The sequence below is a fragment of the Eumetopias jubatus genome, unplaced genomic scaffold (genome assembly GCF_037043125.1).
Source record: "Eumetopias jubatus isolate StellerSeaLion01/CBP00866 unplaced genomic scaffold, mEumJub1_p1.0 scaffold_15, whole genome shotgun sequence".
NCBI lineage: Eukaryota > Metazoa > Chordata > Mammalia > Carnivora > Otariidae > Eumetopias > Eumetopias jubatus.
In genome coordinates this window covers 71,122,907-71,135,027 of record NW_028274821.1, presented here as the reverse complement: position 1 = coordinate 71,135,027, position 12,121 = coordinate 71,122,907, and the positions used below count along the sequence as shown (strand labels likewise).

At 37.0% G+C, this 12,121-nt stretch overlaps 1 protein-coding gene across 1 annotated transcript in view; it reads left to right on the top strand.

Annotated features, from left to right (window-relative positions):
• The window catches only part of TMEM245 (transmembrane protein 245), a 100,998-nt gene that overhangs the window by 37,867 nt on the left and 51,010 nt on the right, over positions 1–12,121 (top strand). Inside the window, exons 7-8 of the mRNA XM_028108739.2 lie at positions 3,363–3,467; positions 9,852–9,934. Coding sequence (XP_027964540.1) covers positions 3,363–3,467; positions 9,852–9,934 — 188 coding nt within the window. The remainder of the gene's footprint in view (positions 1–3,362; positions 3,468–9,851; positions 9,935–12,121) is intronic.

Below are 12,121 nucleotides of genomic sequence, written 5' to 3'. Positions count from 1 at the left end.
TGGCAGTGATGACAGGTGGTGTGGGTCCTGCTGCCCAAAGCTGAGCACAGCACAGGATCTGTCTCCTTGGACAGTGCCTCTGGCATTTCTTTAGGAATTCTCTCCTCCATTCCCTTCTGCTTCTCCATTGCTTCTTTTGTCCATGTTCCTCTCTCTCCTTTTTTTTTTTTTTTTAAGATTTCATTCATTTATTTGAGAGAGAGAGTGAGCGAGACAGCACAAGCAGGGGCAGAGGAAGAAACACACTCCCCTGCTGAGCAGACAGCCCAAAGCAGAGCTCGATCCCAGCACCCCGGGATCATGACCTGAGCTGAAAACAGATGCTTAACTGACTGAGCCACCTAGGTGCCCCTATGTTTCTCTATGTCCGAGTTTCTGTTTCCTTGAGAGTCTTGTTCCATTCACTCTTTCTTGGGCTTCTTACCCTCCATCTAAGTTTTCTGTCCACTTCGTTAGTTCCTCTTTATTGATTGGTCCTTCATTCTATGCACCAATTCCCGCCAGCCACCCAGTTTTTCCTCCTGTTTTGACCTTTAAAAAAAAAAAATCTCCCTTTATTCTTTAATAAGTCTTCCTGGTCTCTCTTTCCCACTCCTCTCTCTCTTTCTCTCTGTCTCCCTTTTTGTCCTGTTTTTTCACTGTACCTTAGCCGTCTATAATGTGAGTAGATTCCCCTCCCCATCTTTTTTAGTTTATATATTGAGCATCTTAAGTGGTTTTATTTATTTTTAATTTTGAATGAAACCTCTAACCCTCACTGTTAGCCCTGAATATACATTTTTATTTAGCTGACTCTTAGTGTGGATTTTTTCCAATCCTTAGGTATATGCCTCTGGTAGGAAAATTCTACTGTGGTTTAAAAACATAAAGCTTGATTTTGTAATGTTGGTATTCATAATGTGTTTGTGAATCCCATGTTTTATATGTTAGAAATACCTGGACTTAAATTTAGATATACTTTCTAAATCATCATTTACATTTAAAAAACATTTCAGAATAGACATTTTTCAAAAAATTGGGGCTCCCAAGTTATTTTTAGAAATTGTAATTTGTGAATACAGATCTAGTCTTAATTCTGAAATTATTTATGTTTGCCTGTTCAGATATATATTTGAGCTTTCACCATGTGCCGTGCACTGTCAGGCTTGGGTACTACAAAGAAGAATAATACAACACTGCTTTTTCCTGAGGAAACTGTCTCAAGAACTCTGTGTAGAGCTGGTTTCTAATTGTGAAACTTTTCAGTTTCATTGATTTTAGAATGTACATTCAAAATATGACATCTGACCTTCCATATCTTAAAAACTTGATACTACTTTTTTTAATCTCTGCATTGTCTTTGATGCTTTGGTAGCATGCACTGAAAATTAACTCTTCTGTTTGAAGCTGTAATTGTCAAGATAAAAGATGAACTTTTTATCTTTGAGCTCACTGCACTGATCTTTTAGTGATAGTATCTTTCATGAAAGATAAAGGGATGCAAGCTTATAGCATGGAATGGAAAATGTTTTAGAAGTCATGTTTTATTTTTAACCACCATTTGCTCTTGTTTGTTTAACTCACTGGAGAGCGTAATTCAGATTTAAATTAAGACTAACTTATTCAGCAATGCTGTAGCTTATAGGGGTTGAGGGGTGCAATGTGGTATTTCAGCAGTCATCTAATTTATTTTATTTTTGAAATGTTAAATGTAGCTTTGCATGGCAGAAATTCTAGAAATCTGTCAGAATTATTACATATTCTGAAAACAAACATTTTTTTAAATGTAGGATTATTTGTGATTGTGAAAGATGAGAGAAGTTATACTCAAAATGGAATGTCAAGTAACATTTAGGAAGAGCATAATTTTAATTATTGATTAAGGAATAACCATTATAGTAATGATTATTTTTTATTTACAGTCAATTTGTCCTAAAGCTTATGTTTTCAAAAGAATGGAAATTTCAAGTGGAATATCAGATTTTAAAAAGTATTTTGTTACAAAATATTTCAGATATAAAAAGATGTAAAGAACATCAGTGAGTCTGTCCTCCAGCTTGATAAAACATTACCTATGTAATTAAAGCCCATTTTGTACCCCTGCTAATTGTGCATCTACCTGCTGACCACCCCCCCCAGGGTAGTATTCTGAAATTGATATTTATCATTACCTTAACATTAGATTTTTATTATTACTGTTTTTGTAACCCTAGTGGCATCAAAGGGAAAAAATATTTTGAATGTAATTCCTATTTTAATTTGCTCCTATTTTATCTGTATAATTTATAGCATACCTGTTTTGTAAGAGGTATATTTTTTGTAAAGCTATCTATATTTGCTAATTGACAGTATAATGAGATTTGAGGTCAGCTAATGTATTAACATTATTTCATTTATTTATTTATTTTTTAAAGATTTATTTATTTATTTGAGAGAGTGAGAATGAGAGAGAGTACATGAGAGGGGGGAGGGTTAGAGGGAGAAACAGACTCCCCGCTGAGCAGGGAGCCCGATGCGGGACTCCATCCCAGGACTCCAGGATCATGACCTGAGCCGAAGGCAGTCGCTTAACCAACTGAGCCACCCAGGCACCCATGACATAAAATATTTAAATGAAATAATGTTAGGGCGCCTGGGTGACTCAGTTGGTTAAGCGAGTCCCGGGATCGAGTCCCGCATTCGACTCCCTGCTAAGCGGGGAGTCTGTTTCTCTCTAACCCTCCCCCCTCTCATGTACTCTCTCTGTCTCATTCTCTCTCTCAAGTAAATAAATAAAATCTTTAAAAAAAATAAATATTTTATGTCATTTAGAATATTTGCCAATTACAAATTACAATTTGAATTGTAAATATACCACTGTATGAGAATTCAAAAGTAAATATGGATTTTGTTCAAATTGCCTTTTCTTAGATAGGACAATAATAAACTTTTTTTAATTTATTTTTTTATTATTATGTTAATCACCATACATTATGTCATTAGTTAATAAACTTTTTTTTTTTAAGATTTTATTTATTTATTTGAGAGAGAGAGAGAGACAGCATGAGAGGGGAGAAGGTCAGAGGGTGAAGCAGGCTCCCTGCTGAGCTGGGAGCCCGACGCGGGACTCGATCCCAGGACTCTGGGATCATGACCTGAGCCAAAGGCAGTCGCTTAACCAACTGAGCCACCCAGGCGCCCCTAGTTAATAAACTTTTTATATAACAACAGTAATTAATGCTATTAGTTAATTTTCTGAAGTTGCTTACAGCTTTAATCATTATGCCATAGTTTGATTTGCAATGCTGACTATCCTATTTTGTCTTAATAATATTTGAATATGTATGCATTTCTATTAAGTTGTGCTTGAAAGAAAAGTAATTCTCTTTTTTGTTTCTGTGCAGATGATCATCTGGTTGGAGAAGATGTTAGACAAAATAATAAGCATTTTCATCATATTTTTGTTAGTAATAGGAACCCTTCTTTTAGCTCTACTCCTGACTGCAAAGGTAGAGTATGATAATTACTATTGCCATTGATAAACTCTTGTTGGAATTGTAGTATGCAGGGGCGCCTTGGTGGCTCAGTTGGTTAAGAATTTGACTCTTGGTATAAGCTCAGGTCTTGCTCTCAGGGTTGTGAGTTCAAATCCCTAGTTGGGCTCTGTACTGGGCGTGGAGCTTACTTAAAAAAGAATTGTAGTATGCAGAAGAAGCTGGCAGAAGCTGGCATGGAAAGCTCACTTTGCTTATTAATATATATAGCAATTAAATTATTTAGATTTTTGCATTATTTGTTTTTATTTATTTTTTAAATTTTATTTGAGGGAGAGAGAATGAGAGAGAGAGAGAGAGAGCACATGAGAGGGGGAGGGTCAGAGGGAGAAGCAGACTCCCCACTGAACCAGGAGCCCGATGCGGGACTCGATCCCGGGACTCCAGGATCATGACCTGAGCTGAAGACAGTTGCTTAACCAACTGAGCCACCCAGGCGCCCTGCATTATTAGTTTTGCCATGAATTTGCCTACTTTTAATTTTCTTATGTGCATTTTAATTTTGTTATCAAAATCATCATAAATGATCACAGATTAAAAAAATTGAGATAGTGAAGAATAAATGGCTTCTTTTTTTAATGGGAGAACTGTGATCTGGGGTCATGAGTCCTAATCTAGTTAGTTCGTTGTTTACTAGATCCGAATTTCTTGATTAGCTCCTTCCCTTCTTGTCCCATTGGTCTTTCTGCTAATTTACCATAGAATCTTTATGTCTCACTGTCTAGGTACTTCCAGCTTACACTGCCAATTCTTTCTTTCTCTTAGTTTGGACTGCTGTAACAGAATACCGTAGACTGGGTGGCTTAAACAGCAAACATTTATTTGTCACAGTTGTGGAGTTGGGGAGTCTCAGATCAAGGTGCCACCATGGGCAAGTTCTTGGTAAAAGGCACTCTGTCTGGTTTAGAAATGACCATTTTCTCCTTGTACCCTCACATGGTGGAGAGAAAGATCACCTCTCTTGTGTCTTATAATGACACTAATCCCATAATGAGGGCTCCATCCTTGTAAACTAATTACTTCCCAAAGGCCCTGTCTCTTAACCATCCTATTGGAGGTTAGAATTTGAACCTAAGAATTTTGGGAGGATACAAACATTCAGGTTTTAACACCCTTCATTATAAAAAAAATAAAGTACAGCTAAAATTTTCTTGATAGTGATGTATCTTACTGACTTTTAAAATAAATTTTTATTATATATCTTAATTTTTATCTGAAGTCCACTGAGCTTCTCATCCTAGATTTTGATATGTTACTTTCCAGGAATTGTGAAGTTTATGTGAAATCATGGATGTGACAAATTTTCATATAATGCTGTAGAGATATGTTCTCAATAGATAATCTGATATGCAGAATTTACTAAAGGATTGCATTGTTTCCTGCTGTGTGAATCTCCACTTGGAAGTCCTGTTCTCAGTTATTTTATTTTCAGCCTCAGTATGTCCTCAGTCTCAGCTTCTAACAACTTGCTCTCTCCATATCTCTGTTTCAGTTTCTATGTAGTTCTTATCTGTTCTTTGGATATTGATCATGTATGGTCACATAAACTGTATAGACTTATTCAGAGACCGTTTTTGTTTTTGTTATATTTTGCCTAAGCCTGCCATTATACATTCTTACCTTCTATTCTAGTTCTTAGAGAAACCTTATACCAGTATGATCTTCCATTTTTTTTCTCTTTTTCTTTTCTCCTGCTCTTCTATTCCACTTTCCTTTCTTTGTTTTTTGGCATAGGGTCTTCTTGACTGCTTATGTCAATTCTGTTCATTTTTCACATCCTTTTTCATTGTTCAACCCATGCTTCAGTGAGCTTTTGCTTTCCTGAACTTTGATTACATGTATTACTGAACCACTTTTTTGTGGTCTAAGACTTATGCAAATTGAGCTTTTGAAGGAAACTTATTGGTTATCTAGTTTATTCTCCCAGCCAATAATGGGATTCTCTAAAATATCATGAGAGTATCCACTTGAATGTCTAATAGCCTTCTCAAATATAACATGTCAAAAACTGAACTTCAGCTCTTTCCTTGCTTGTCTTTTCTCCTGATAGTCTGTTTTGGTGTAAATGACCACTCCATTCTACTTGCTTAGGTGAAAAACCTTAGGGTCATCCTTGACCACATTTTTTCCTTTTGTATCCACATCCAGTTTGTCAGAATTCCTTTTGGCTTCATCTTTGGGTAATAACAGGGCAAGGATGTCAGATAATTCCTTCCCACAGAAAGGAAGAGCAAAACAGTATAAAATTATTAAAAACACTGGGACGCCTAGGTGGCTCAGTCGGTTAAGTGTCTGACAACTCAGGTCATGATCCAAGGGTTCTGGGATTGAGCCCTGTGTCGGGCTCCCCGCTGAGCAGGGAGTCTGCTTCTCCCTCTCCCTGTGCCCTTCCCCCCTGCTCATGCTCTCTCTGTCTCTCAAATAAATAAAATCTTAAAAAAAAATTATTTAAAAACACCATATCAGGGCATTGGGAAACCATCAGTTAGGCAACAATTTGGGGAGTGTTTCCTCATGAAAAACTGTTACTACAGCTGGTAAAACAGGTAATTTGTGGCTTTCTTGCTTGGAATTTTTCTCATCCTACCTAGCTTGGGCAACAGAAACTTGCAGCTTTTCCTGTGGGAGGTGGTAGACTTGGTTTGGGGCTGGCAACAGAACAGCTATAAATTAAAGGGGGAGGTTCTGGAAGCAAGAGAACCATGAAGGGCTTAATAATAAGAAGATTAATAAACCATACATCCTAAACTGGTATATGGGAGACCTCAATGAGCCCTGTGCACTTTGAAAGCTTGGGGAGATTTGCAAATTGGTTGTGCCTTTGATTGCATTTCTCAACTCACACATCTCAGGCTGCAGAGAATGAAACTTTATATTGTGAAGTATCTGAGCATGATTTCTGCCAGAATCATTTGCTGTCTCCTAAGCTATGCAGGCTCAGGAGAAGGCTTTAGGCTTTAAAAAAATAAATAAATAAAAACACTGAGAAGAAACATCAGTGACAGGGAAGGCAGATTTTGCAGCTTAACTACAGAGAAGTTAATTGCTTGCTGAAACAAATAACAGGTCTCAGAAGAACAAAACAAAATCCAGAGTTGCTACAACACATTTTTTAAACAATATTTTAACCAGAAATTACCAGACATAAAAGAAACAGAAAAGTGCGACTTGGAGGGGGAAAAAAAAAGTCAAAAAAGTGGATACTTAAGTAGTGCAGGTGTTGGATTTAGCAGCTATTATAAATATGTTCAAAAATTAAAGGGAAGTATGTTAATAATATGTAAACAAATGCAGATGCTCAACAGAGAAATGGAGACTATAAAACAGAACCAAGTAGAAATCCTAGAACTGAAAAGAGCAATAACAAATGAAAAATTTGCTAGATAGGCTCAACAGCAGATTTGAGATCCAGGAAAAAAAAAAAAGAATGAATTTGAAGAAAGATTAATAGAAGGTATCCAATCTGAAGAACAAAATATTTTTAAAATAGTGGATGAGGAGAGACTCAAAGATTTGTAGGACGATAGCAAAGACTCTAGCAGACATGTAATTGGCATCCCAGAAAGTGAAAGGAGAAGGAGAAGAATGGAAAAAAATACTTGAAGAAATAATGGTCAGGAACTTCTCAAGTTTGATGAAAAACATTAAAATAGCCAAGAAGCTCAACAATTGCTGAGTGGAATAAATACATACAAAACAAAACCATACCTAGACACACATCGTAGTCCAACTACTGGAAGCCAGAGAGAGAAAAAAAATCTTGAAGGAAGCAAGAGAAAAATTACACATCACACACAGGAAAACAACAAAACAAATAATGACTGACTTCTCATAATAAACACTGAGTACCACAGGACATTGGAATGACATATTCAGTCTTGGGAAAAAAAAAACAACTAGTCAACCGAGAATTTTATACTCACTGACACTTTTTTTTTTTTAAGATTTTATTTATTTATTAAAGCACACACACATGAGAGTGAGAGATCGGGGAGCCCGATGTGGGGCTCCATCCCAGGACCCTGGGATCAGGACCTGAGCTGAAGGCAGACACTTAACTGACTGAGACACACAGGGGCCCCTCTGAAACTATTCTTTAAAAGCAAAGGCAAAATAAAAGTATTTCTAGATAACCAAAACTGAGAATTTGTTAATAGCAGACTCGCACTGTAAGGAATGCTAAAGGAATTCCTTCTGATTGAAGAGCAATGACTCTAGAAATAACTTGTATCCAAAGGGAAGAATGAAGAGCACTTGGTAAATATGTGGGTATATATAAAAATTATATCCTCCCTTTTCAGTCCATTTAAACAACAGTACTATTTAAAGGAAAGTAAAAAAGTAAAACACCGTATTGTAGAGTTTATAATACACATAGATGAACTATATATGTATAACCATAGAACAAAAAGACCGGGAAAAGAATTATACTGGTATGAAGTTCTTACATTTTATTGGAAGTAAGTCAATATTAACTTGAGGTGATCTGTGATAAAGATGTGGTAAGCTTAAGATAAATAGCAACCACTAACAAATTTTAGAGGAACTAAAATGGTATACTAAAAATAAGTTGCTTAACACAGAAGGCAGTAAAAGAATAAGAATAGGGATGAGACAGAAAGCAAATAGCAAAATGGCAGACCTAAATCCAGTCATATCAATGGATATATTAAATGTGAAGCAATTAAATAATCAAATGGCAGAAATTTTCAGACTGGATATAAAACAGCAAGTTCTAGCTAAATGGTATCTATAAGTGTTTTGCCCTTGAAATTCAAAGCCACGAAGGGGTGCCTGTGTGGCTCATTTGGTTAAGTGGCTGCCTTCGGCTCAGGTCATGATCCCGGGGTCCTGGGATCTAGCCCCACGTCGGGCTCCCTGCTCAGCAGAGAGCCTGCTTCTCCCTCTCCCTCTGGCTGCCGCTCTGCCTACTTGTGCTCTCTATCTCTCTGTCAGATAAATAAAATCTTTAAAAAAAAATTCAAAGCCATGAAAAGATTGATAGTAAAAGGATGAAAAAAGATATACCATGCAAACTGTAAACATAAGAGTTGTAGAATGATTATATTAATATCAGACAATGTAGTTAAATATTACTAAAGACAAATAAGAAATAAGAACTTTTCATAATGGTGAAGTAATACTGCAGTAGGATATACCAATTTTAAATGTGTATGTTCCTAGCAATAGAGCTCTAAAATACATGAAGCAAAATATTCAGAATTAAAAGGAGAAATAGAAAAACCAGTGATTCAGTAATATTCCTCTTGCAGAAATTGAGAGAATAAGTAGATAGCAAATTAGTAAGAATATAAAAGTCTTGAAAAACACTATCAGCCAATGTGAAGTGACAACAACAGAATCATGTTCTTTCAAGTAAATGTGGAATACCAAGATAAGCCATATGCTCAATATGCCTAATTTAAAAATAGTAAAATATAGGGGCACCTGGGTAGCTCAGTCCATTAAGTGGCTGCCTTCTGCTCAGGTCATGATCTCGGGAAGTAAGCCCCACGTTGGGCTCCCTGTTCAATGGGGAGTCTGCTTCTCCCTCTGCCCCTCCCCCTGCTCGTTCTCTCTTTCTCTCTCTCTCTCTCCAATAAATCTTTTAAAAAAACAGTAAAATATAGAGCATGTTTTCTCGACACTGGCTTGTTTCTTTTTATTCCTCTCTCTTTTTTTTAATTAATTTGGGGAGGGGAAAGTGGGAGGGGCAGAGGGAGAGAGAGAATCTCAAGCTGACTCCACCCTGAGTGGGGATCCCGACACAGGGCTTGATCTCACAACCCTGAGATCATGACCGGAGCCGAAATCAGGAGTCAGATGCTTAGCCAACTGAGCCAGCCAGGCACTTCTGTCCTCGTTTTGTTGGTTATTTAACAAGGTAAATTCTGAGATGCAGTTTCAGCTGGCTTTGTTTTTTTTTGTTTTTTCACTCCAAAGCTTTACTAAATTCCTTATTTGCTTGTATGTCTCACACTGCGTCATAATTTTGTAAGCTCATGCAGTGTTGATGTTGCTTACATGTACTATAGACACATGTGTGAACTGAATATATTTACTTGTGTATATGTATAAATATTTGAATGTATCTTTTTATGTAATTTTTCCTGAAGTTGTTGAGCTTGAAGTCAGGGAGCTGTTTTGTACTTTTTAAATTCCATAGTGAGGGTCATAGGACATTATGTAATAACAGCTGTTCAGTACAGGGTTCTAAATTAATTGAAACTAAGATGCGTAATTATTTGACTCAAAAGCATAGTTCCAATAATAGTGTAGAAAAATAAATGTTAAATTGGGCATATTTTTTATTGAGATTCTTTTCTATCCATAATACAGGTACATCAAGAAAGTGTACACATGATTGAAGTCACAAGCAATTTGATTAATGAGACTCTAGCAAATCACCCTGAGTGGGCAAAGTAAGAATATTATTTTGGCAAAAATAGAAATGGATGCCCTAGGTTTAGTATCATTTCACGAAATCATCTTCACTGATGCAGCTACCTTGGAAGAGAAAAAGATGGGACGAGAAAAACTTTGATGAATGTTGTCATTTTTGCATAAGAACGGCATGTTTTGGGGGTTGGTGGGAGAGGGAAGTACGTAAGATTTTGGGAACAGTTTATGGTCAATGTCTTTATATTTGAAATGAGATTTACAGTTTATAATATGTTATGATTTGCAAAGCACTTTCACCTACAGTGTGTCCTGTGTTCCTCACAGTGACTGAGGAGATTGAAGAGACAATCCCCATTTCACAGATGAGGAATCAGGATCAAAGGTTAAGAAATTGAGATAATTCCCCAGTGGCAGATTAGCAGTGTTTCCACATTGTATCTTTTTTTTTTTTTAAGATTTATTTATTTTAGAGAGAGAGCAGAGCAGGAGGAGGGGTAGAGAGAGAAGGGTAGGGAGAGAATCCCAAGCAGACCTGCAGCTGAGTGTGAAGCCTGATGCAGGGCTCGATTTCACTACCCTGAGATCATGACCTGAGCCGAAACCGAGTCAAGGTGCTTAACTGACTGAGCCACCCAAGCACCCTCACATTGTATCATTTTGGAGGCAAGGTTGGCAATCTGTGGCTCAGGACGACTTTCAGCCACCTATTTCTGTAAAGTTTTGTTGTTGTTTTTAAAGATTTTACTTATTTATTTGGCAGAGAGAGAAAGAGAGCACAAGCAGGGGGAGTGGCAGGCAGAGGGAGAAGCAGGCTCCCTGCTAAACAAGGAGCCCGATGTGGGACTCCATCCCAGGACTCTGGGATCATGACCTGAGCCGAAGGCAGACGCTTAACCTACTGAGCCACCTAGGCATCTCTGTAAAGTTTTATTAGAACAAACCACACCCATTCATTTACATACTGTCTATGGCTGTCTTGGGGCTGCAAGAACAGGTAGAACTGAGTGGTTGTGACACAGGTTTTATGTCCTCAAAAGCCTGAAATACTTACTCTCTTTCCCTTTACAGAGGAAATTTGCCAACCCCTGTCTCAGAGGAACTCTTTTTGTACTTGTTTAATTTGGCTTCTGTGAAAGAGGTTTTTATGTTACCTTGTTGAATTTGATGACAAATTGTATGGCCTTTTTTTTTTTTTTTTTAACTCCAAGGTAGTCACTAATTTAAGTAGGAAATACTCAGCCAGTTTTAGGATTGTAAATTGACATTTAACTTGGTTTTCTCCTTTCATTTCACTTCATTTCTTTATATAAAACCTGCTTAGACATTTCTTGAACTTGGTTTAGAATCATATTTGAATATCCTTAAAAGGATGTCTTTCAAAATATATTTCTCTGCACTTATCTCCTGTTACCCAGAGCATACTCAAAGTGCTTGTCCTTAATATTTCTGATTAGTTACAAATTATAGTCTATCTGTACAAAGGAATAATACTTAGCATCAAATAAAAATTAACCATATATGCAGCAGCATGGATGAATCTCAAAATAACTGCTGAGTGAAAGAAGTCAGGCAAAAAAAGTCCATACAATATGATTCCATTTATGCAAAGTTCTAGGAAATGCAAACTAATCTATAGTGACAGAAAGATCAGTGGTTGTCTGTGGATAGTGGGCTCTGGGAAGGGAGTACATAGGGGCACAAGGAAACTTTTGAGAGTGATAGATATGTTCATTATCTTGATTAAAGATAGAAGAAAAGAACTGGCATAAACAGATTTCATTCTAGAACAGTTTTTCCCTCTGTACTGTGGAGAAAAGATGGACAGGGTATAATATTTGAGCCTTTTAGGTCAATTAAAAGCCAGAGTAAACCAGGTAAGAGATGATGAAGCCCTTAATTGTGGACAGTTATAGTGGCAATGAACAGGATGGACAGATTTGGTGATATAGTTGGAAGAAATGTAGCATTACTTGTGTTTTTGGCTTTGTAAGTTGGCGGATGATGGTAGATTCACCAAGATGGGAAATAGAGGAGCAGATATGGTGGGGAAAAGAATTCACTTACTTTTTTACCTGTTGAGTTTGAGGTTCCTATGGTAAGTGTAAGCAGAAGCATCCGGTAGGCAATTGCCTATGTTGGTGTGTAGTTCAGGAGAGAGATCTGGAGTGAAGTTAAAAAAATTGGCAGCCTTAATATCTCAGTGGCTC